Genomic DNA, 24,884 nt, shown 5'->3' with positions numbered 1-24,884 from the left:
TTCATCCTTATTATTATAAGCTGATGTCACCCACAGCAAAAGACTCAAATTTGCCAAATCTGTCTCATCACTGATTGAATGCGGTCACAGTTGTGCCGAGGGCTCTCGGGACAGATCTGCCCTCCTTGTTGTGTGACAGAAGCAGAGGCCTGGCTGCCCTGCTAGGGCTCGGTTGTCTAAAAGTTTAGTCTGGATCCTGTGCATAAGGAGCAGGATTCTGGCCTCGTTGCTTCCACGTGGGGAAGGAGGCTCTTCGCTGTTTCCTGGCTCTGGGTGAGACATTATTCATGGAACTGCTGCATGCTGCAGCCGCTGTGGGGCACGCCTTCAGGGCCCTGTCCCGGGCCGGGGGGGGGGGCACAGACGTGGAGCAGGCTGCAGAGGGAGGCCAGGAGGACCCCCCTACTGGTAGGCATCTCTGAGATCCCCTCCTCCAGGCTGCTCCAACCCTGTCTGAAAGGCCTAGGGGCACAGTGTGAGGAGAGCTGCTGCAATCAGGGGTGGTGGAAAGGCTGCCCGGGGCGCTTATCCACTTGGCTGATTGCCACCCCAGCCTCCACGTCTGGTCTAGTTAGGTATTAACCGGTCCGAGGGTGGCTGGGCGCCCCATCAACCCTTTGACTAGTCATGTACAGAGTGTCTGACAACTATCTTCCTTCGGGGGGCCCTCCATACAGGCCCATGTGGGGCTCCAGCCTGCCCAGGGCAGGGACTGAGGGAAGGAGGAGGACTGGGGTGGAGAGCAGAACCCCACGAGCTGCCAGCATCCATCCCTGCCCCTCTGCTGCAGCTCCCCTGCTACTCTGCTACGCTGGGCCAGACCCTCGTTGCTGCTGGCCCCAGGGCCTTGCCGTGGCTCTTCAGGTCTGCAGTCCCCACACACTGAGAAAGCAGACCCCCTAGAGTGCCCAAGCGTACTTGGAAACTCCTTACCCCCGTGCGCCTCTGCCTAACTTTCTGAACATCTAAACGTCCCGAGACGGCACCTGTGCATCCGGGGACAGGCTATCTCCTCTCCGAGCACCCTGACTATGCCCTGACCTGAGCCAGAAGCAATCAAAACAATAGTTGCTTTTACTATTGGGCGCTCTAGTCAGGGCTCTGCATGATGAACACCACTACATGGATTAGGTGCTATTATCCTTCTCTATTCCTTGGATGAAGTGACTGAAGCTCAGAAAAGCTTTAATTGCTTAGACTAGGCTAAGATTCAAGCCTTGGTCTGTCTGGGCTCCGTAACTGCTGAACAGCACTGCCTGGCTCCCTCTCCGTTCCCCCAGGGCTCTGGCTGAGGCTTTCCTGTCCCTCTCTGCTTTGTGTGTGGCTCTCTTCACTTCTTCAACCTCTTCAGGGACAGAAACCAGCCTCAGAGCTCTTCAGCACCTGTTGCGCATCGGTGTCCCCTGGGGAGCTTCAGAAATCCTGCCGCCTGGGCCCCACCCCAGACCAGTCACACCCCTGGGGGTGGCACAGGGACTTGCACAGAAGAGAGGAATGGCCTCTAGGTCCAAATCCTCCTCCTGGACCTCCAGGTCCTTCTGTCAGTGAGGCAGATGTTGGCCTCTGGCGTTCGCATCCAGTTCTGACATCAAAAGTTCTCAGCCTTTACGGGGCTGTTACAGGTTTCTAATGAAAGAAACCTGTAGGGCTGGAGGTATAGCTCAAGGGTAGAGCTCTTGCCCAGTGTGCCCCAGGCTACAGGTTTGATCCCAGCACTTCGAGGAAGGAAGGCAGGCAGGCAGGGAAAGCTGTCTTCTCCCCTGGGACAGGGCCATTCCCTCTTCCCATCCTCCCTTCCACCTCCTTGGCTGTTCTTTCCAGAGCAACACAGCCACATTCACCACATGAGCAGTGAGGTAAACTCCCCCCATGTGGCAAATGTAAAGTCTGGAAGCACAGATCATATCAGTTTAGTATGTAACCAACTGGACCCCTTTGATTGCTTCTAGGGTGGGCTGAAGGCACAGGCTCATTCAGTGAAAATCAGAGGCAGCGTGCAGACACATGCATAGGGTTGGCTGACCACCCACTCGGGTTTGTCTGGGACTGAGGAGTTTCCCAGGACGAGGAACTTTCGATGACCGGGACAGTCGCAGAAACACGGAACTTGTTGGTGACCGCAGTGGAGGGGCTGCTGCCTTGCTGCATGGCATGTGCTGTGCACGCAGGGCAGATGCCATGTGAGTGGTCCCAGCTCCGGAGGAGACACCTGGCTGATGGACTGGTCCCCCTGGGGCACAGTGCTAAATGAACATGAAATGCAAACTGTCCTTTCTAGGGCTGGGTCCCCTCGGGCAGCCTGGGTTCTCCCCTAGGAGGGTCACACAGCAAGGTCCCAGGGCGGCTAGGAGACACATACAGTGTGAAGACCCGGAAGGTCCGTGACAGGAAAGGGGCCAGAGGCCTGACCGCCAAAGGAACAGGGTGCCTTTAAGGAAGATGAAGTCATTAGGGCTGCAGCTGAGAGGGGGAAGCAGAAGGCGGAAGGCAGGTGGGCCGTGGGGGCCAGGCTGGGGATGCCAGCTCTGCCGCTGACAGACGGGACCCAGCAGGAGTGGGAACGGCCAGCCCTGGCATTGCCTGGGGTGCCCAGGAATGTAATCAAACACTCAGCAGACCCGCTGGTCACGGGCATCTGGGCACCACCGGGCCTTCCAGCCCATCCTGACCCCCAGCCGGCACTTCTGACAGGCTCCTGCCAGGAGAAGTGCAGGGCCTCACAGGCCAAGCCGACGGCCATGAGCTCACCAGCTGGCCATGCAGCCTTCAGGGCGTCCACAGGGTGGGGGTGGGGACCCCAGGCTAAGCGTCCCGGAGCCAGGCTCGCTGGTGCAGGACTGAGGGGAGGTCACCCCGACAAGAAGCCTTCAGGGCGGCAAGCCCCACCCTCACCTGTCCTCCGTCTTGGGGATCTGCTGTGGCCTTGGCTCAGAACACAAGTACCCGCCCCTGTCCCTCTTCCACGGCCACAGCCCACACTTCTAGCACTTCTGCCATTCCTCCCCACTGCGCGGTAACAACAGCAGCGACAACTGCAGTAGCCATAGCAACTTGCTGTCCTCCATTAAGTACTAGGCTGCCTCAGTCATTTTTCTCATCACGGAGACAACACTCGGTACCTACAGCTCATAGAAGGAGAGGTGTACCTCGGCTCATAGTTTTAGACCATGTTTAGCAGGCTCAGGTGCAGAAAATGGCACAGTGGAAGGGCCTGGGACAAGGAAAGCTGCTCCTATCACGGCGACCTGGAAGCAGCGATAGAAGGGAGGAGCCAGGGAGGGAAATAGCCTTTCAGGCCACGCCCACAGTGACGCCCTCTTCCCACAAGCCCCGCCTCCTGACAGCAAGTCAGCTAAAATGTCCCACGATGGAATCACCCTCCCGAGCCCCATCCAGCAGAGCATGAGGCACCCCGGGGACAGTCTTGATTTAAACCACAACAAAGACTAAACACCTCATGTAATCTTCAAACTGCTCCACCCAATGAGGTACTCAGGGCATCATTCTCACATAGCAGAGCAAAGAACTGAGGTTCAGAAAGGTTTAGGTTACTTGTCTAAGATCACCATACCCTTAACAGTACAGCTAGGGTTTGAACGAAGTTTATCTCGCTCCAAAGCTCACGTTCTTAACCACATTTACATCATGCTTCAACCAACTCAGAGGGCTTGGATTGATGGGCACGTCACATACATTTTTAGGAGGACTCCTGTTGGCTTTAGCCCTAACATTTCTCCCAGAGGCTCGTGTGTTCAGAGGGGAGCTTCCGAGGGGGTGACTGCCTCCAGGGCACCATACACATCAGCAGACCCGGGTGTGTGGGCGCACGCCTGTGATCCCAGCACTCGGGAGGCTGAGGCAAGAGGATCGCGTGAGTTCAAGACCAGACTGGGCTACACAGTGAGTTCAAGCCCAGCCTGAACTATGTAGCCAGAACTGTCTCAAAACAAAACAATACACATCAATGGATTAGTCCATTGATGAGTTCATTGCTGAATGTGGTGGGGCCTGGTCAGAAGAGGTAGGTCACGGGGATGGGGCATGACCTGGAAGGGTGTATTTTTTTTTTTTTTTTTTGGTACGGGGGATCGAACTCAGGTCCTCACGCTTGCGTAGCAGACAGCGAAACCACTGAGCTAAATCCCCGGCCCTGGAAGGCTGTATTCTTGTCCCGAATCTGCTCCTCTCTTTCACTGGGTTCTTCTTTGCTTTCTGTTTTCTGGTTGCTATGGAGTAAGCAGTTTTTCTCTGCCATATTCCTGACTTGGAGCCAGCCAACCACGGATTGACATCCTTGAAACTGTGAGCCAGAATAAACCTTTCCTACCTTTACATTATGTACATCAGAGATTTCATCCACGTAACAGAAAGGTGGCTAATACAGCCCCATACTTATTTCAATGTTCTGCTGTCCCTGTCTAGCAGATCTTTATAACTTTTAATCCATTGTTCCCCATTTTCTTTTTACACTGGACTCTAGTCCTACACATCAGCCCAGCAATCATCTGGTACCTTCGTTTGCACAATGCCTATGCTGGGTCTCTTTCCTGGACTGCTATCCCACCCACACCTACAGGCTCGTCACAAGGGTGCCTGCTCAGTTCTATCTCTGGATGCCCTCCACCCCAGGTCTGCTGGAGGAGTCCGTGCCCACCTGGAGCACAGATTGCCCTGTTCTGGATGCCACTCTGTATTCTCATTGCCCTGCTGCACTTGTCAGCAGCTGACCCAGGGAGAAGCGGGGTGGACCTGGATGCCCATCCAGCTCTGCCACCTTTGAGATACCCTGACACATACCTTCTGTGGGCAGCATCTGTCAAGTGAAGTAGTAACAGTTCTTATCTTGCAAGAGGTGTCATGAGGAGTAATAAGGCGATGCATCAGTAAAACACTAAACACTATGCCTGCAGCAAAAAGAAAAAAAAACAAAAGACAAGATAGGTAGCTTTTCAGGATCCATTTGGTGCCTAATCCACCTCTGAATTTCCCATCGCTCTTTGCATAATGCCAATGAAATGTGATAGATGGGATTTGTAGATCCAGAATTGCTCCGGAAGTGCCAAAATGCCACACTTGGGACACCATTTTATGGATGAAGATACTGAGGAATGTCAAGACGCCCACTGCCCTCCCTCGCTTGCCTGGGTCCTGCCCATCACTCCCTGGCAGCAGGGACAGAGGCTGCATCTCCCATCTCCCTGGGAGGAGGGGTTACTTCCTGCTCGGCACCCACCCTGCCTCAAAGGCCAGCCTTGGGGGCAAACTATACCACACGGGGCAGATCCAGGAAGAGGAGGACAGAGAACCGACAGCTCAAGGAAGCTAGAAAGACAGGCAATGTCTGCCTCCCGGCTCTGCCTCCCTTCTCGCCCCTGCTGCCCCTTCACCTGCTCCCCAGGGGCTCCTCTTGGCCTAACTGAGGGGTGCAGAGTCCTGGCTCCTCGCACTCTGGCTCTGGGCTTTACCCTCCATATCTGCTTTCCTTAGCACATTTCTTTCTCTTCTCACTTCACAAGAAACAAGTCAAACGTCCTGGGGTCCCTACCATGCTGTGTGTTCTTAGGCAAGTTCCTCAGCCTCTCTGACCTTCAAGTTACTCTTCTGGATGAGGAGAGGGTGGAGGACTAGAATGGTTTTTCTTTTTTTTTGATACCAGGGATTGAATTCGGGACCTTGTACTTGCAATGCAGGCAGTGGCACCACTGAGCTAAATCCCCGGCCCCTAGAATGGTTTTCCTTAAAGCACAGTTCATGGATCATCTCCAAAGAAACTGTGCTAAAATGCACATTCTGGAACCACCAATCAGACAAAATATGTAAAAAATCTGGATAAATTATACTTACACAGATAATACATGACAGTTTTTCCTTAGGAAATAATAGAATCTCGTGAAGGCTAAAGTCTTCTTTGCTGCTGCCATCAAAAATACTTTCTCCAAATGCAGCTGACACGAGCATTTTGGCATGAAACCTCACTCGACATTTACACTCCTACAGAAATGCAGCAGCAGGAAATAGACTCATGTTGATTTGGTTTGTCGGGGTGAGAGCAGAGTGCTCAACAGTAGCCTGACTGTCAGTCTAGAACCTTCGCCCTCAACAACATGTCTCAGGGTCTGTTCATGGCGAGCATCTGGGTTCAACTCCTCAGGTCACGCTGGGCCTCACTCAAGGCTGAGAACCCCAGGCCAGATAAACTGGCATTTCTGAGCTAGGATTTTACAGATTGGGCAGGGGCAGCAGGGAATCCCCAGGCATGAGGAACAGACCAGCCAACCCAGAACGACCCTGGCCCTTGACCATGGACACCAACTGCTCAGAAACCCCCGATCACGGATGCAGTTCCTGAGCCCCAGCTCGGATGCCCACTTCCCTTCACTGAGATCCTCAGGGTCACTCCTTCCCTCCCTGGCCAGCATCCGATCACCCTGACGTGATCCATGGAGCAGAGGCTGACTCAGGCTCTCCCCCTCCTGCAAGGTGCTCCCTGTGGCGAGGGGTGGGGTCTGACTGGTTTGTCTTGGTGAGGCAGCCCACAGTTTCCCAATATCTCCTCCTGGGGATCTCTAAGCACACACCAGCCAGCTCAGTGAGGAACTCGGGACCTAACTGGGTCCAGAGTATGAGTTTCTCTCTTCTATCATCAAGATTGTTGCAACTGTGGGATGCTGAGGCCCTGGCCTGCTCTGGGCTTCCCTCTCCTTGTCTGTAAGATGAGGTTGTACTTCCTAACCTCCACACCCAGAAAGAGAATCTGGCAAGTACATTCACGCAAGATGTGTTGAATGAATATAAGTTGTAAAGTTTCTTCCAACTCCCAAGGACTGTGAATTTGTCCCAACTACCAGAGTGGATAAAATGCTTATCATGTGCGTAGCACTAGCCCAGAAATGACAGGGCAGAGACCCTGGGAAAGACATGGTACGTACCCTTATGGTACAGTCTAGTTGATAGTCCAGGCATGTTTCCGTGGGCAGGAGTGGAGCCAAGTCACGCTATTCTAGGGAGGATGAAATGGTTTCCATCTTACATGTCAGCCAAGGCTCACATTGCCAGCCTATGGTGCTATTGAGAATTGGCAGAACCTTTAAGAGGTGGGGCCTAGTGGGAGGAAGTGACATCACTGGGGACGTGGTGTTGAAGGAGATACTGGCAGCCTGGACCTTTCTGGTCTCTCTTAGCTTCCCAGACTCCATGAGGTAAGCAGCTTTGCTCTACCATGTTCTCCCTGCCCTGTTATACTCCTTGCCACGGGGCCAGAAACAGCAGAGTCAACTGATCGTGGGCTGAAAAGCCTGAAACCATGAGCCAAAACAAACCTTTCCTTCTTTGAAGCTAATTTTTTCAGATATTTTGACATAGCAACAGAAAGCTGAGTGACACAAGGGACCAGGGATTCACTTACAAGCCATCTGGGAGGGCAGCAAATGAAGAAAGCTCACAGGATACCCGTAAAGTTCAATGAGAAGAAAGCAGCACCTGGGCACATCCTGGTGACTTTTCAAATTTCAGGGATAAAGAAAAACTTTTGCGGGTATCCAGACAGAGAAAGCAGGTTACCTATAAAGAGGCAAAAAGTCAGACTGACCTCAGATTTTTCTCTTGTAATTCTAAATGCCAGAAGACAATGGAACAACATCTACAGAGTTTTAAGGGAAAATAATTTTGAACCAAGAGTTATATACCCTGCTGAGTTAGGATTGGTATATGAAGGCAGCTGCCAAACTGTATGCCAAATAGTCAATGTATTGGGCAGATAAATACTGTTTTATTTGTGGCACATATTATAAAGGTGCATGGTATTAAGCCAGATGTGTGTTAGATAAATGTGCTTTGTCACCATGGGCCTGACAAAAACAATAAGGACATCTTAATTTTTTTTTTTTTTTTTGGTACCTAGGATTGAACTTGGGACCTTCCGCTTGCAATGCAGGCGCCGGAACCACTGAGGTAAATCCCCAGCCCCATTTTAAATGTTAATCTGACAAAATTTGAAAATCGCACGGATTTATTTCCTTAAAAAAACCCAAAAAACTAAGAGGTTCATAATGTTAGTACTGATAATGTAAGGAGAAAATTTCCAAAGGGTGGATATCCATGTTTGAAATATTGATTAGGAAAACCAGTAATTACTGCATCAGATGATAGTTCATATAAGTCAATTTGTCATTGAGTTGGGGGCAAAAACAGATTACACACACCCCAAGTTTCTGGAAAGAGAACAAGTGAGAAAACAAGAAAAAATAGCAAAACATAAATACCAACAATGTGTAAAATTTGCATAAAACATACAGAGGTGAATTATATTCATAAGTGCTTAAATTCTCAATAAGCTTCAAATTGAGTTTTGTTAAAAAAAAATCCACATCTGATCTGAGATACATTTGTAAAAAAACAAAGGTTAAAAGTGTTTAAAGGTAATAGATCTTTGGGTCATAGAAACGGAGAGTAACATCTTTAGTAGGCAGAAATAAGGACATTACATGAAATTTCACATTGAAGAGACTATGTGGCATTTATAAATAAGATTTTTTTCACTATGTTGATGTAGATGGTAGCTTTACTGTTGTAAACTGATATAGGTACATATATCTTAAAGCACATTTAAAATGAGTGATGGGCCGGGATTTAGCTCAGTGGTTCCACCACCTGCCCCGTAAGCACCAGGACCCCAGTTCGATCCCAGGTTAAAAAGAAAAAACAAAAAAACAAAAATAAAAAAATAAAATCAGTGATTTTTATGTACTTAAAATTCATGGAGTAATCCTCCAAATAAGGAGACTACGTGTAACAACAACAATAACAACAAACCAAGCAGTCAGGGAAGAATGTGGGTCAGGAGAGCCAAGTAAGAAGAGTGTGGTCTCAGAGGCCAAGAGTCCTGCACGCAAGGCAGAGGCGGAGGCATTGGTGGGGTCTGAAGCTGCCAGGGAACATGAGGTCAGTGCAGACACAAGTGGACAGGGTGTGTGGCCCGCGGAAGGCACTGAAAAATGCTGCTCAAATCCAAGAGAAGCTTGTTATGGAGACCAAATCATAGTAAGTGGATACACAGAAGTGGAGGAGTGTATGAAATAGAGAAGTCATAGAATTAACTGCTGAAAGGAAGTTAGCAGTGCATGTGTGGATGGACATGTGGACAAGGGCACATGGACACATGGGTGGATGGACAAGGATAAGTGGGTGGGAGAGAGGACAGACGCGTAGTCTTGCTCTAGGAGCACTGGCTTTGAGTCAGGTGTCGAAGTTTAAATTCAGACTCTCTGCTTTCTGATCCTTACCAGCCTTGTGATTGTGCAGGGTTTAGGATGAAAAATAAGCTTTCTGAACCCCTAAACTACTACCAGCTTGGTGTTCTGTCAGTCAGCTGCCGCGTACTTGCACAAGTGAAAGTGTGATGCTGAACATCACGTGCTCCCAGTTGCCAACTGTGGAGGTATCACTCTCCCAGCCTTGTGGGGGCGGGGAGGCCCAGATGCTACGGTGACCCTTCAGATGACCTTGAACTCATGATCTCATTATAATGATTAAAAAAGCATAGGGCTGGGGATTTAGCTCAGTGGTTTCGCCACCTGCTGTGCAAGCGCAAGGACCCAAGTTCGATCCCTGGTACCAAAAAAAAAAAAGGGCATATGCACTGGTACCATGACAGATCCAACCATGCCCAAATAGAATTCCCCCTTTTCCATGAAAACCCTGATGACAGCATGGATCCCACACCCCCCAAACCCCAGCCCCTCCTCCAGTCACTGCCCATGGAATAAGATTTCCTGCCCACTCCCAGAACTGTTGGGGTATTTGTGGACCTTACTCAGTAGGAAAAGAACCTGCAGATTTGTTAATGCAGCCACCCAGGGAACCAGGAGAATCACCTAAAAGAGCAGGTCGGTGAGAGTGCTGCACAGAGCTGCCTGCATGTCAGACACTGGGCATAAACAACTGAACAGACTTCTCAGTCCTTCACGCACAGGAACAGGAGCTGCAAGAGGTTTAAAGCTGGTGGATGAAGAGTGGTGGAGAAGGAGGGAGACTTAGGGGTTAGGCTATATATTACCCAGCAGTAGTCTTACTCTACCGAATAACAGTGGAGAAAATGGGGGGGGGGGGGTCCTAGAGTCTTGGGGCTGCTTGGGCTCTACTGTAGCTTACTCACGTTTGTCTCACCATGCAGAACAGGCCACCGCTCCCCAAGGCCGCACCTCCAGCAATGAAGCTCGGGCTTGGCTTCCCTCTTCAGAATCACTCTGATAAACAACGTCCAGAGCAGTCCACATCAGGGTCACAGACACCCACTGACAATCCGCATACTGGGCTCCATCCTGTCCCTAAATCCAAATATTTGCACGTGCCCAGATTGAAGTTAACCTGCTGGCCTTCTTGTGCATGAGAATTGTTCCATAAATATGTTCTGCAGATTTTCCCGGCTCACCTTCACCGATTCAAGCCTGGCAGGGTTCACACTTGAACTCAGCTCTCTGGCGTCAGTCCCAGAGCCCTTGCTGTGACTCCTGCCCAGAGGCAAGGTCATAGCCCAAATGATCTCTCCACAGCCCCAGGCCCTAAAGATTTCACATTCCTCAGCAGCTGCCAGGCCCAGGCCACTCAAATTACCTGAAGATTTCTAGTTAAGCCCTTGGGCTTTCATCAGGCTGTGGCAGAGATCCTCGTGGAACCAGGGATTGAGGGGGGCCCCACAGGGAGAAGGGATTCTCCTTGCTCGGCCGCCTGGCTGCTGTCCCAATGGGGGCCACACTAATGCCCATGCTGATGCCCCCGGCATGGGGCTGCGGGGGCTTCAAGGGCAAGGAGAGCTGCCAGTTACCCACGTTACTGCCTATTGGCGTTAGCCTGGCAGCTGTAGAGAGTATTGCTATCTGCGCTCCTGCTGAGAGTCCGGGTTCACTGGGATGAGATACAAGCCTGGCGGCATCAGATCCTTAAACTCCCCGGTGAGGCCGGTGGGGAGCAGGATGAGGAAGCACTACCCATGGCACCTCTTACCCAGAGCTTGTCTAGCTTGGGCCCAACCCTAGAATCCTGTCTCCCAGAGGAACTGAGGTGGCAGCTAGGGGTACGGCTCACTGGCAGAGCATTTGCTCCATGTATACGAGCTCCTGCGTCTGGTCCTGAGTACCGAAAAAGAAGAAACAACGTGTGGTGTGAGGTCCTCTAAAAGCTACAGAAACCAGCCTTGCCCATCCTCAGCAAAGGAGAGTTTAGTGCTGAGCCACAGGTGACCCTCAAGGGAGGGACGGGTTCTCGGTGAGCGCTGCCAGGAATGGGCTTGCGGTCAGCTCCGGCCACCTTGGCCTAAAGACACCCTGCCTCGCCACCTGACTGCTGCCCTGGGCCGGGCTGACTTACATGGCTTCCTACCTCGCCAGGATGGCAGCTGGCCTGCACTTGCTGCCCCTGCCCCTGCCCCTGAGTGACCCTGACGCTTGGATCCTGAGCCCCTCAGGAGCTAACTTGTCCCACCCCAGTGCTGTGCCTGATCCCAGACCTGAACTCTGCAGAGCGAGGGTGGTGACAGCTCATGGAGAGCATCCGGTGGCAACAGGGTGGCCCCCAAGGGTGGTTGGGGTGCTGTTAGCAGGAGGCGGAGAGGAAGAGTGGAAAGGCAGGTGCCCCTCCCTGAGGCATTAGAGCCATTAACAGCATGACTGTGGAGTGGGGCAGATCTGGATTTCAGTCCAGGGCCTCCTCTCTTTTTTTGGTACTGGAGATTGAACTCGGGTCCTTGTGCTTGCAAGGCAAGTGGCGGAACGACTGAGCCAGGGCCTCCTCTCACAAGGCCAATTCAGCCTGCTCCTCCCGGCCTCGGGTGGGGTGAGGGGGTGAGGGCCCAGCAGAGTTCATAATGGCACTGGCTGGGGATCTGGCTCCTGGCTCTTGGGCCCACGCTCTGCCCTGACCAGTATTTGCACATTTCTTACTGAGGGCCCCTAACTGCGAGGGAGAACGGGCTTGGGCCCATGGGTGCCGGGAGCAGAGCCCGACACCACTCACAGCCTCTGAGTCACGTCTAAGTCACACCCTCGAGGGCACTCCCAAGAAACGCAGTGTGTGTGTCCACCCCAAGAACGTATACAGGGACGTTCACACCTATGCTACCCATGAAACTCAAGAACTGGACACAGCCTCGGGGGCGTGAAGGATGGCAGAGAAAAACTGAGCAGTCCTGGGGGACCTGGAGCAGAAACAAACCACCGCTTTGCACGACAACTTGAGGGGATCACAGTCAAATGTTAAGAGGCAGCCAGGCCCCAACTAGTGTACCCTGGGCGAGCCCGTGAACGCGATGAAACTGACTCGGGTGACAGAGGACGGAACAGCACTCGCCTTAAGAGGTGGGGCTTGCTACGGGGGGGCATGGATGTCAAAATTCATTCAGCTGCGGCCTTGAGATTTGTGACTTTTACTGTACATGGTACCACAATTTAAAACTTTGCGGTCCATCTGAATCACTTTAACAATGGCTTCCTCTGCACTATTTAAGTGGAGGGGCCCTCTCAGAATGTAGGTCCTGCTTGCCCTGTGGATTTAGGTCTCATACCCCCTCTCAGCAGTCACCCCAGTTGGAAGACCTCTTCCTTCACTCCAGTTTAATCATCTCCATAAACAGCTGAGCCCCAGAGTTGCAAAGTAATGGTCTATGAACTATACCTAAGCCTCCTTTTGTTCTCTTTGACCTATTTGGTTTAATTTTAGATTTTTATTCGTTAACAGAATGGTGGTGCACCCCTGTAATGCTCGCATTTGGGAGACCGACGCAGGAGGGTCAGGACTAGCCTGGGCTACGTAAGGAGTCCCTGTATCAACAGGAAAAGAATATTTATTAACGTTCCACAGGGAAAATGTGGAAATGGTCACAGAGTAAACTGGGCTTCTCTTGAAAGACGAGGTGATCTGTAGAATGGGCTTGTGGGCAGCCAAGACCTGACCTCAGAAGCTCTGGTTTTATGCGGGACACCCGTATTCAGTGGCACGCCTGGCCTGCCTGGCGTTTCCCTGTGACTTGCCGGGGCTCTGTGAGTGGTCATATCTGACCCTGCAGGTTACCTGTGACGCAAACCTTCACTGTACCCCTCCAGGTCCTTTGCTGGCCTCTGTGACCCTGATCCAGAACTCTCTGGGACCAACTACCCAAACCGTCATTAGACCCAGGGACCAGCAAACTGGCCACTGGCCAAATCCAGCCTCTTACTGCAAGATAAGAATGGATCTGACATTTTTTAGTGGTTGAAAAAAACAGAAACAAGTATTTTTTGTGGTGCTGGGGATGGAACCCAGAGCCTCACGCCTCTTGCATGCTAGGTGAGCACTCTATCACTTAGCTACTTCCCCCGGCCTTTTTACATTGTATTTGGAGACAGGGGATTGCTGAGTGCCCAGGCTGACCTCAAACTTTCAATCCTCCTGCCTCAGCCTCTCCATAACTGAGGTTACGGGAATACACCACAGTACCTGGCAAAGCGTAATATTTGAAGTCCATGAACGTGATATGACATTTACATTTCAGTGTGTAAACATGAAGTTTTATTGACACACAGTCACACTTATACCCTGTCACATGTATTGTTCATGGTGTATTAGCAGAGTTGAGTAGTTTTTGCAGGGACAGTCAAGCCTGAAATATTTACTCTGTGGTGAGATAATGTACCTGTCCTTGGCTCTTTAGCGAGATGAGGTCAGATGCCACCTTTGCAGCATCACTCCAACTCTGGGGTTCCCCAGGGTGGGGCAGGGTGTTCTCTGCCTTAGAGGTTGGGGTGGAAGGGGATGGCAGGAACAGAAGAATCTTGGCTTCTTCACCTTTGGAAATGGGCTTTGGACATTTGGATGAGGTGTCCACACTCAATGCCAAAGGACGCAAAGACTTCCTCTCTTAATTGCCCCTGCTTAGAGGAACCCCTGAACCCTTAATCAGTAGACCTGGGAGGAAAGTCAGAGGGACTTTCATCCATCCGTCTACTCACCTATCCATCTACTCAGCCTCCCCTTCACCCTCTCCCTGTGGTCAGCACTCTGTTAGGGCAGCTTGAGGACTAAGATGTGTTCTCTATTCTGGAGAAATACATTTTTTAATCAGGAAGAAAGGCGTCTAAAGAAAGTTATATTTCAGTATTAACATCATTAGAGGGAGAGCTGAGCATGCAGCTGAAAGAGATACTAACTGTAATTTTGCAGTTGAAGAAAAGAAAATGAGTTTAACCAGGAAGGATAAGAAACTTGCCCAAGAGCACACTGCAAGTTTTAGCAACACAGCAATCCTTTCTCCATTCCCATTTCTTTACATGCCATCCTCCCATTCCTTCATTCCCTCACTCATCAACAATTATCAAACCCCTACCAGATGTCAGGCGCTGCTCTAGGAAAGGAGCATCCAATTATGAGCAAGACAGACACACTTTCCACCTTCCAGGGCTGCCTCTGCAGAGAGGGGACAGAAAATAAACACTGGAAATAAAGCCCTCAGATGGTTGGAAGGGTCCGTGTGCCCGAAGGAAAATGAAGCAGAGACGGGGCTGGAGAGGTTTGGGACTGCTTTAGCAGGGGTAGTCAGATGCCATCTGTGGGAATTTCAATCCCCAAAGTCATTCGTCGATGGTACATGAGCGTCAGGGCCTTTGGGAGGTAACTGGGCTGAGTAGATTAATCTGTCCCTCGATTCACAGGTTAATTGGCTCATCATAGGAGCAGTTGTGTTATAAAAACTCGCTCTCTGGCATGCTTGCTCCATGTCACCGTGTGCTGCCCAAAACCATGTTGTATGCTGCAAAATGCAAAAACCTCAGCAGGTTCAAGCAGATGCAGCATCAGTGCTCTTGGGCTTCTCGGCCTCCAGAACATTGAGCTGACTGAGCATCTATTCTTTAGAAATCACCCAGTCTCGGGTATTGTGTTATTGCAACAGAATTCAGATGAAGACATCAGGAAAGCCACTCTGAGCAGGTGAGCCTGATGAGAGGACCCAGCTGTGGAGAAGGGAGAGCCTTACAATGTGCCACCTTCAAGACCCAACCCCTTCCTCCACGCTAAACGAAGAGAACTGCGAACCAGGCAGTGGCTGGGCATCACTTATCTCTGGGGTTCTGCCCTGGTTTTTTGCTTATTTCCTGTCCTCTGTTGTCCTAACCGGAAGCCCCTCGAGAGGAGGCGAAGAGGCAGGTGGATCTTGTGCACGCTTTTTCTCCATTGCCCTGGAGACCCTGCTGACTTGAGCTGCAGGGAAGGGGCGGGAGGTGTAGAAAGTAAAAGGGATTATCTCCACACCACTGAAAGTGAGTGAGAGCCTGGAGGATGCCAGTCGGTTACCAAAAACCAGCACTGCTCCCCAGCCAGCCCTAATCGCTCCACTTAACTCATTATAGGCTTATCCCGGGGGAGGGAGGGAGCGCAGCCTGGGGGTTCTGGCAGCCACCGAATCTCCCCTGAGGCAGCAGGGAGCCCTGCGGACCCTAACTGAGGCAGAAACAACTGGGTCAGGAGTCAGAGTTCCACTGCAGTGTGGCCCTGGGTGAGACACCCCACCCCTGCAGTGAATGAGGGAGGACAGGCTAAGAACTGCCGGGTCATCTATGCTTCCAGGGGCCTTGGACGGCCAGAGAGGGGGTTCTAGGGCTGCTTTAGGAAGAGGGCAGCAGATGGTAGGCAGGACCATTAGAACGGGCCCTGTCATTCAACCGGAACGGCTCTCCTTGGATCTCTGGGGCCCTGGGCTGCCTAGCAGGGAGGTAAAGTGTGCAGTGGCCATGAGACTAAAGCCCGAGCCCACCCACATTGTGAGTTCGTTACCCTCATTAACACATGCGAGCGCTTCCTGCAAGCACCCTTCATGCTATTTGTGTCTCTGCTGGAGAGGTGAAAATCAACCTCTGGGGAACTCAATAACTTGTCCAGTCAGAGCTGGGAGGCAAGTGCTTGCAGCTGGGCTCCGATCATCACTCAACCTTCCTTTGATTAAGAGCACAGATGTTCTGTGTTAAAGGGACAGTGTCGTGAGGGCCCTGCAACTTGGTGACACTGTGGCCTTGAGCACCTCGAGTCACTGCAGGCGATAAAGCACATGAGACCCTTAATATGGCACTTAGCCAATAGTGAACAATAAGTGTTAGCTACCACTGTGATTACTAGTGATTTAGGGTCGTCTGAAGACTCTACAGTGGACCCTCGAGTTATGACTAGCCTGACACATGAACAACTTGGCTTACACTGGAATTTTAGTTTTAAATTACTACCAAAGTCTTAAGTAACAACCCAAATGCTGGCTGCTTGTGCTCCAGATGGTCTCAGATACAGACTTAACCCTTAATGTGTCCTGGAAGAAACATTACAGCGTCCTTGCTGTGTGGGGTTGAGAAATCCTGGGCCAGTGTCTCTCTAAGGACACTGAGATCTGCCTGGACACAGGAGAGAGGCTTTGAAGGCTGTGTAGAGGAGCCTGGGCCTTCACTGACCAACGTGAGTTACAACCAGCCCTTGAATGAACTGAGTTTGTAAGTCAAGGGTGCACTGTACTCATATAGTGTGTCAGAGAGGAACAGGAGTAGATGATTCCTGAACTCTTCCAGCCCAGCCTGTCTGTTTCTCAAGAAGAGGGAGGACTCTGGAGGGAGAACCCTGCCAGCACAGGGGCCCTGGCCAGTAGGGCTATTCTTGGTAGTTTTTAGGAAAGGAGAAACAGAAAGACAGGCTAGGAAAAGGAATAGAAAAACACACCAAGAAAAGGACACGACTTGAAGAGGAGAAAATTACAGTGGGCCCTTGACTTAGGAACTCAATTGGTTCCCAAGGGCTCGTAGTAAATCAAGGTGGTTGTAAGTCAATACAGCTGAGATCTGGATGTTTACCTGGGTACATGCTATAGATAACAAGAGGCAGATGAATCTTCCATTAACCTAATTAACCCAAGTTGTTCGTATGTCAGGCCGGTTGTAACTTGAGGGTCCACTGTACTTCCCCCAAGTCCCTATCCTGGGCCGTCTAATCTTGACCAAAAAGCCTAAGAAGTCTGGCACTTCGTGTATGGTATTCTGCTAACTACATCTGATTGTTGAATATTTTGTTTCAATTGTAATATAAACTGTCAGAAAAGAGACCCATATGTCTTACCTTATTTTTTTACAGTTTTCTAGAATGGGGAATTTAGCTTTAAAATTCTTTGTTCATTACCTAATTTAATGCTTAAAATTAAGAGTGAAATTGTAATAAAGCAAATAACCCATCCTTTAATCTATACTGTGAAATTTTTCTTTTCTGTATTAATTTTTTGTCATGTGCATGGTAAAATTTTATTTTTTTCTTTTAAAAAGGAATCGACATTTGGAATTATTAAATGTTACATAGTTTGGTTCAAGTTTTTAAAAAAAGGAATTGACATTGAAGTAAATAAATGAGCTCTGAATGTAAACGAAAAAAAGGAATGAATGTTGATACTAAAAACCATGATTTGTATATCTTAAAAATAAAATAAAAGGTCAGGCACGGCGGCACATGCCTGTAATCTCAAAACTCTGGGAGGCTGAGGCAGGAAGACTGAAAGCCCAAGCCCACAATTTAGTGACTTAGCAAGACCCTGACTGAAAAGAAAAAAGAAAAAGGCTGAGGGGTGGGGTGTAGCTCAGTGAGAAAGCTCTGGGTTCAATTTCCAGTACCAAAATAAATAAATAGAATAAAATGAATAAAAAGCACGAACTGATTTAAAGGCTAGGGGGCTTTAAAGACCCACTGTGCTCCATTCCAAAGTGTGTCCTTGAAGCAGGACAGAGACCTCTAACAACAAAAGGGGGGGCCGTGCATGGGCACCGGGTGCCAAGCACAAGACACAGCTGTTTCTGCTGCGTCCTAACGGCCCCCTCTACACCATGAACGCCATTTTTAATTGGGAAAGCTGAGGCCAAGCGGAGTCAGTGAATTTTCCCAAGTCTGACAGCGAAATAGAAACAGCTGGAAGTCACCGCAGACCTTGGGACGCCAGGTCCCTGGCCCCGTGTTTATTTCGTGTTTCATAGCTTTGTTGTGGTATAATCTACACGTCGCAAATCCACCCATTAAGGTGTCCAAGTCAATCGGGCACCCATCTCCATGTCTAATTTCAGAACATGTCCACCGCCCCCAAAAGAAACCTCATATCCACTAGTGTCCCTCCGACCCTCCACCCCTCAGCCCCTGCCCCAGGCAAATCTACTTTCTCTACACACAGATTTTTTTATCCGAGACATTCCGTGTAAATGGACCTGTTCTTTGGTGACTGGCTTCTTTCACCGAGCCTAGTGTTTCTGAGCTTCATTCCTGTTCCAGCATGGTATCCTGCTATCGGTGCTTCATCTATTTATACGGCTAAATAAAATTCCATTGTAGGAATAGACACCATTTTGTTGGTCCATGTGTCACTTATCAACATTGGGGTCCTTTCTACTTTTTAGTTGTGAACACATGCAGCTACTCACAATTGTGTATGAGTTTGTCTCTTTCCCTCCTGCCTCCTTTCCTTCCTGCTATGCTTTTATTTCCCTTGGGTGGAATGGCTGAGTTATATCGAACCTCTATCATTAAAGTTTTGAAGAACGGCCAACCTGTTTCTCAAAACAACGGCACCATTCTGCGTTCCCACCAGCAGTGTGTGAAGGTTCCAAATTCTCTACCTCATTGCCAACACTTGTCATTATCTGCCTTGTTAAAGCCATCCTAGTGGTTGTGAGGTGGTCTCTCGTTGTGGTGTTGATTTGCGTTTTGCTAATAACCAGAGATGTTGAGCATCTTTTCAAGTGGTTATTAGTCATTTGTGTATCTTTTTGGACAAACGTCTATTCCAATCCTTGGCTATTTTTGTTTCCAGTATGGGGGATGGAACTCAGGACCTTGCACTTGTGAGGCAGGGGTGGCGCCACTGAGCTAAATTCCTGGGCTCTTTGGTCATTTTTTAATTGGGTTATTAGTCTTTCTGTTGTTGAGTTGAAGGGTTCTGTGTATATTCTGTATATAAAGCCCATTCTGTGGATTGCCCCTTTATTTGCTTGATGATGTCTTTTAAAACACAAAAACTTTCGGGCCGGGCATTTAGCTCAGTGGTTCTGCTGCCTGCCTCACAAGCATAAGATCCCAAGTTCAATCCCCGATACCAAACAAAACAAAACACAAAAACTTTTAATTCATCCACTTCCCTTTTATTGCTTATTCTTTATGTGTTATATCTAAGAAATCATTCCCTAACTCAAAGTTGTCAAGATTTACTCCTATGTTTTCTTCTAAGAGTTTGTAACTCTAATTTAGGTCTGTGACCCATTTTTGAGCTAATTTGGCGGGGGAGCTACCAGGGATTGAACTCTGGACCTTGCATTTGCGAGGCAGGCACGGTGCCACTGAGCTACTTCCCCGGGCATATATGTTTATTCTTATGTCGATATCTCAATATCTAGATCATAGAAGCTTTGTAGTAAGTTTTTAAGTCAAAAAGTATGAGTCCTCCAACTTTGTTCTTTGTCAAGATTGCTTTGGTTTTCTGAGTCCTCTACATTGCCATATGAATTTTAAAATTAGCTTGTCAAATTCTTCAAGACAAGGTCCTTCTTTTGAAAATGTTCCTCTCTTAGTGTGGTGGTGCACACTTGTAACTCAGCACTCAGAGGCTGAGGCAAGAGGATTGCCAGGAACCTGAGGACAGCCTAGGCTATACCATGAGTTTAAGGCCAGTCTGGACTACAAGGTGAGACTTGGTCTCAAAAAAAATCTTCCTCTCTTATAAAATAAGATGTTAGGAAATGGTAGCTGAGGTGTAGTCTCTCTCTCTCTCTGAAAAAAAAAAAATGATCCTGCGTTGAGTTGCAGAGAATTTTATTCATCTATGAAACTCAAAGGTAACTTAGAAAATCCTGAAGAATGGGCCAGACAGCGCTGAAAGGGAGGCAGACGGGGGCAGAGATGGAATCGAGGGCAGTGTCGAGGGGTCTCCTCGGACCCAAGTTGTTGTAGATACACCTCCGAGTGTACAGAGGGCTGCGGGGTGGGTCAAGGAGCCCCTACTTATGTGAAAGACCCAGGAGATGCCTGCGAAAGAAGTCACCCTCAGCAGAGGGAGCTGGGGTCCACCCCCGGCAGGCACCGCTTGCCAAAGCCAGGGAAAGGAGGGATTTGTCACACAGCCCGATGTTTGAGCTTAGCTCTGATTAATATGGATGGGGTGCTTAACATGAATGAAGCGTTTTGCCTGTAGTATCTCATTTAATGCTCACCACAATCTTGTGCCTTCACATGGTGTTTAATTTCCCAGTACAGCGTGGTCCAACAGAAATATCCTGTGAGTTACATGTGTGATTTTACATTTTCAGGACCCACATTTAAAAAAAAGTAAAAAGAAAAAGGTGCAGGGCTGGGGATTTAGCGCAGTGGTGCCGCTGCCTTCCTCGCAAGCGCAAGGTCCCGAGTTCGATCCCCAGTACCAAAAAACAGAAAAAGCAAAAAACAGGTGCAATTCATTTTTGGAAAATATTTTCATTTCAACATGAGATCAGTATTTAAACATTTATTAATAAGATGTTCTTTTTTTCTCCCTCTATCCTTAAAATGCAGTGCATTTTTTGTACGTCAGATACATCTTGATTCAAATGTTCAATTTCCATTGGCAATACTTAAATTGTATTTAGATTTCACAGAATTTATAGTTGAAAAAGTAGCCTCATATTCACAGGTTACTATGAGCATCCTTAAAAGTGAATTGAGTATCAGTCTTTAAATTAATTAAAAGGAGGTGAAATTTAAGATATAGCTCTTCAGTCTTACTTGCCAGCTTGCAAGTGCTTTTTGGCCATGGGTGGCTGGCGGCTGTCATGTGGAACATATGTGCAGGCCAATACTGTGTCACTGTGTCATGAGGCTGTGTCCATGTCGGCTTGGTGACCAGTGAAGCCTTACACTGTATGGGCACGGAGGAGGTATCATGCATTTATTTAATGACACACATATGGATGAACTGATGAGCTGATTGACTAGCGAACAAATAGTTATCATCACCCTCATTTGAGAAAGCTCAGATTCAGAAAAATAAAATAAGTAGGCCAAATGCCTACAGCTAGTCACTGGCATGCAGAGAATACAAAGCCAGGTCGGACTCCTTCCAAAATCTATTGGCTGCAAGAAACAGGTGTGGGCAAGGAAAGGAAGACGCAAGCCTGGGCCACCAAGCCATGGATCACTGGGCGACTACAATGCTCTGCTAGCCCTCCACAGTCCTGCCTTTGCTCACTACCCACCCTGACCTGCTGCTCCAGCTTTGCCCTGCCAAGCTCAGGGATGCTCCCAGAGCCCAGAGAATGGAAGGCTGGTAGAGGCAGGTGATGCCATGGACTCAGTGACAGCGGCCACACCAAGTGCAAGGGTGAAGTCCCAGACACAAGAAGCAGGCACTGGCTGATAGACAGAGCCCTCGTTTGTCTTAGGAAGCCTGATCTCATATCTGCTCACAAGTTCTGGAGTGAAACTTTAGCTTCTGTCACTGGACTTCAGAGTTGGAAAGAGCTGGACAAATTCGCTCATGCAAAACATTCATTTCGTAGGCAGGAAGGTGAGGGCCAGAAAGGTAAGGTCCCTTGGAAGGCTGCGCGGAGGGACTCTTTACAAAGAAAGGCCATGTATCTGTTTTCCTATTGCTGATGGTGCCAGGACTTCCTTTCTCTAAAATGGTACCAGCACAGGGTTCCCACCCAGCTCCCACCAGTGCAAATATCGCACCTTAATGTGCTTAAGGGGTAGCCACAATGCTAGAAATTTTGCTCTGCCTGAGATGCTTCTCCTCTTTTGATATGTTCTATTCCACCCGAGTAGTCTGAGCCTGGACAGATAATAAACACCTTTCAAGGCCCAGTTCAAGTGCCACTGTTTCAATGAAGATGCCTCCTCTGCCACTGAACTTGCGCATCTTCTCATGCCCTTCATCCACCGGGTTCTCCATGGCATAGAGCAGATAGTAGAGAAGACCACAGGCTCCAGGGGCCTGTAGGAGAAGCTATAGGAACCAAAACAGAAAAGAAGTTTGAGGCCAGATGGGTGAACAGGGAAGCTAGGAAGAGGTGAAGTGAGGAGGTGGCAGCCCTGCTCTGTCTGCCCTCACCAGGAGGCAGGAAATCTATTCCTGTTACAGGGACATTTCATGCAGGGCTATGTTTTATCCCATTTTAAGGAGGCATCAAGTGTTTCAAGCCCTAAAAGAAAACAGCTCCCAACCCAGAATAATATTTTCTGCAAAATTATCTTTCAGATGTTCCGGAGAAATGAGAACATTCCACAACAAAGAACACCTTAAGAGATACATAAACACCAAACCAACACTCCAAAAAATACTCAGGAATAGCCTTGACAGAGACTACAAAGCCAAAAATCCAGATGGGATGAATACATCAAGCCAGGTAAGCAGTTAAACAAAAATGGAAAAATAAAGGAGTAGCAACAGAAAAAGAATACAAGGACAGGAATAAGCCAATACTTTCAGTCATAACTATCATTACAAATGGCCTCACCTCCCGAATTAAAAGACACCGATTGGCAGACTGGATCAGAAAACAAAATCTAATGGTCTGTTACATTCAAGAAACTCATCTAATCCTGAAAGAAATTCAGAGACTAAAACTTGAAGGCTGGGAAACAATATTCCATGCACCAAGGCCCCCAAAGCAAGCAGGGCTTGGGTGGTTACCACCGTCTAAAGTGAATAGACAGAGGGGCCTCTGGGGGGGAGGGAACCCTACAAACCCACAGGCCCTAAAGCTAGGGGAGAAAATTGTGACTTCCTGGGTTCCAAGACTGTAGATGTTGGAAAGAAACCACTCATTCAAAACTACAGATGCGAGAATCGAGGTGGTAGGGTGGTGAGCAGCAGCAAAGCTCAGCCTCTCTGAGATCTGGAGTCCAGACACTGGAAAAAAACAACATGGGGAAGAAAAAAGACAGAAGTAGATCTCGAAGAGTCAGAAAGTTAAAGGAACATTAAAGTTATAGACAAGTTTGAGAGGTGGACCGCAATGTAGAGAAGGAAACATAAACAGCTGGACTCTCCCAGGCTCTCGGCTCGTAGCTCATGGGGAGGGGAGCCTGCTTCTGCAGAAGCAAGGTGAGTGCTGGGCTCTAGGCAGACATGGCAGTGGCAGACTGGGCTGGCAGCGCAGGCTCCAGGCAGAGTCCACAGCTGGGATCTGCAGGGACAGCACGGGGGTTTTACTCTGAGGGGACTCCCTCCCTCTGCAGATCAAATAGACAAACCAATCAAAAAAGAAATCGAGTTGAACCAAATCAGATCACAGGGCAATGAAACTAGAAGTCAATGGCAAAAGAAACCACAGAAATTATACAGATGCATGGGAAATAAACAATACTCTCTTAAACATTCAATGGCTCACAGAATAAATCAAGGAAGAAATTACACAGTTCATGCAATCAAATGGCAATGCCAGTAAAATGGAACAGAACCTATGGGACTCAACACAATGAAAGCAGTCCTAAGAGGAAAGTTATACCTGTGAAAGCCACATCACAAAAACAGAGCGAGCCCAAATCCCTAACCTAATCACATCCCTCAGAGGTCCTAGAAAAACAAGAACAATCCAAATTCAAACTTAGTACAAGGAAGGAAATTATAAAGATCAGAGGGCCGGGGATTTAGCTCAGTGGTTTCGCTTCCTGCTACGCAAGTGTAAGGACCCGAGTTCGATCCCCGGTACCAAAGGAAAAAAAAAAAATCAGAGTGGAAATTAACGAAATTGGGACTGAAAAAAACCAAAAAACATTGAATCAAAGAGCTGGTTCTTTGAAAGAATAAATAAAATAGACCAAGGCCTAGTGAATCTTACCAAAAAATTATAATAAAGGAAAGGCTCAAATAAATGCAATTAGAAATGAAAAAGGTGAAGTCACAATGGGCTCTGCCAAAATCCAGACCATCAGTAACGACTTTGAGAACTTGTACTCTAATAAAATGGAGAATTCAGAAGAAATAGATAGGTTCCTAGATATATATGAACTATCAAAGCTAAACCAATCCCAAATCATCCAATATCAGGCAATGAAAGTGAAGAAGTAATAAGAAACTACCAACTAAGAAAAGCCCAGGTCCTGATGGATTCACTGCAAAACTATAAAAACAAAACAAAGCAAAAACTTTACAGAAGATCTAATGCCAGTACTCCTCAAGCTCTTTAATGAAATAAAAAGGGAAGGAGTACTCCCAAAGTCATTCCTGGAAGCCACGGTTCCTCTGATTACAGTACCAGACAAAGACCAACAAAAAAAGAGCACTTCAGGCCAATCTCGTTAATAAACATAGATGCAAAAAATTCTCAGAAAGGTACTGGCAAACAGAATACAGCAAATCATCAAAAAGATCATACACCATGACCAAGTCGGATTCATCCCAGGGATGCAGGGATGCAAGGGATGGTTCAACATATACAAATCAATAAATGTAATGCAGCACATAAACAGAAGCAAGGACAAAAACCAGGTGATCATCTCAATTGATACAGAAAAGGCCTTTGACAAAATCTAACATCCATTCATGATAAAGACCCTGAAGAAAATAGGTATAGAAGGATCTTATCTCAATGTGATAAAAGCCATGTATGACAAACCAATGGCCAAAATCATTTTAAATAGAGAGAGACTGAAAGCTTTCCCTCTGGAATCAGGATCAAGAGAAGTATGCCCACTATCACCAGTCCTGCTTAATATCATCCTTGAAATATTAGTCAGAGAAACCAGACAAGAGAAAGAAATAAAGGGGATCTGTGTAGAAAAGGAAGAAGTCACATTATCATTATTTGCAGATGATATGATCCTCTACATAGAAGACTCAAAAATTCTACCAATACACTCCTAGAATTAATAACCAAACTGAG

General features: G+C 48.4%; 1 protein-coding gene across 2 annotated transcripts in view; it reads right to left on the bottom strand.

The window, feature by feature from the left end:
- The window catches only part of Fat2 (FAT atypical cadherin 2), a 142,254-nt gene that overhangs the window by 90,446 nt on the left and 26,924 nt on the right, over nt 1-24,884 (bottom strand). For both annotated transcript variants that reach the window (XM_087194932.1, XM_021240976.2), the window contains one exon: nt 4,798-4,904. In XM_087194932.1, coding sequence (XP_087051058.1) covers nt 4,798-4,813 — 16 coding nt within the window. In that variant the 5' untranslated portion in view covers nt 4,814-4,904. The remainder of the gene's footprint in view (nt 1-4,797; nt 4,905-24,884) is intronic.

Source organism: Heterocephalus glaber, unplaced genomic scaffold (assembly GCF_053883595.1).
Source record: "Heterocephalus glaber isolate CG9 unplaced genomic scaffold, H.glaber_assembly_v1.0 deba00001606, whole genome shotgun sequence".
NCBI classification, from domain to species: Eukaryota; Metazoa; Chordata; class Mammalia; order Rodentia; family Bathyergidae; genus Heterocephalus; species Heterocephalus glaber.
Note: the sequence above shows the minus strand (reverse complement) of the source record. Positions and strands in the feature narration are given on the sequence as shown.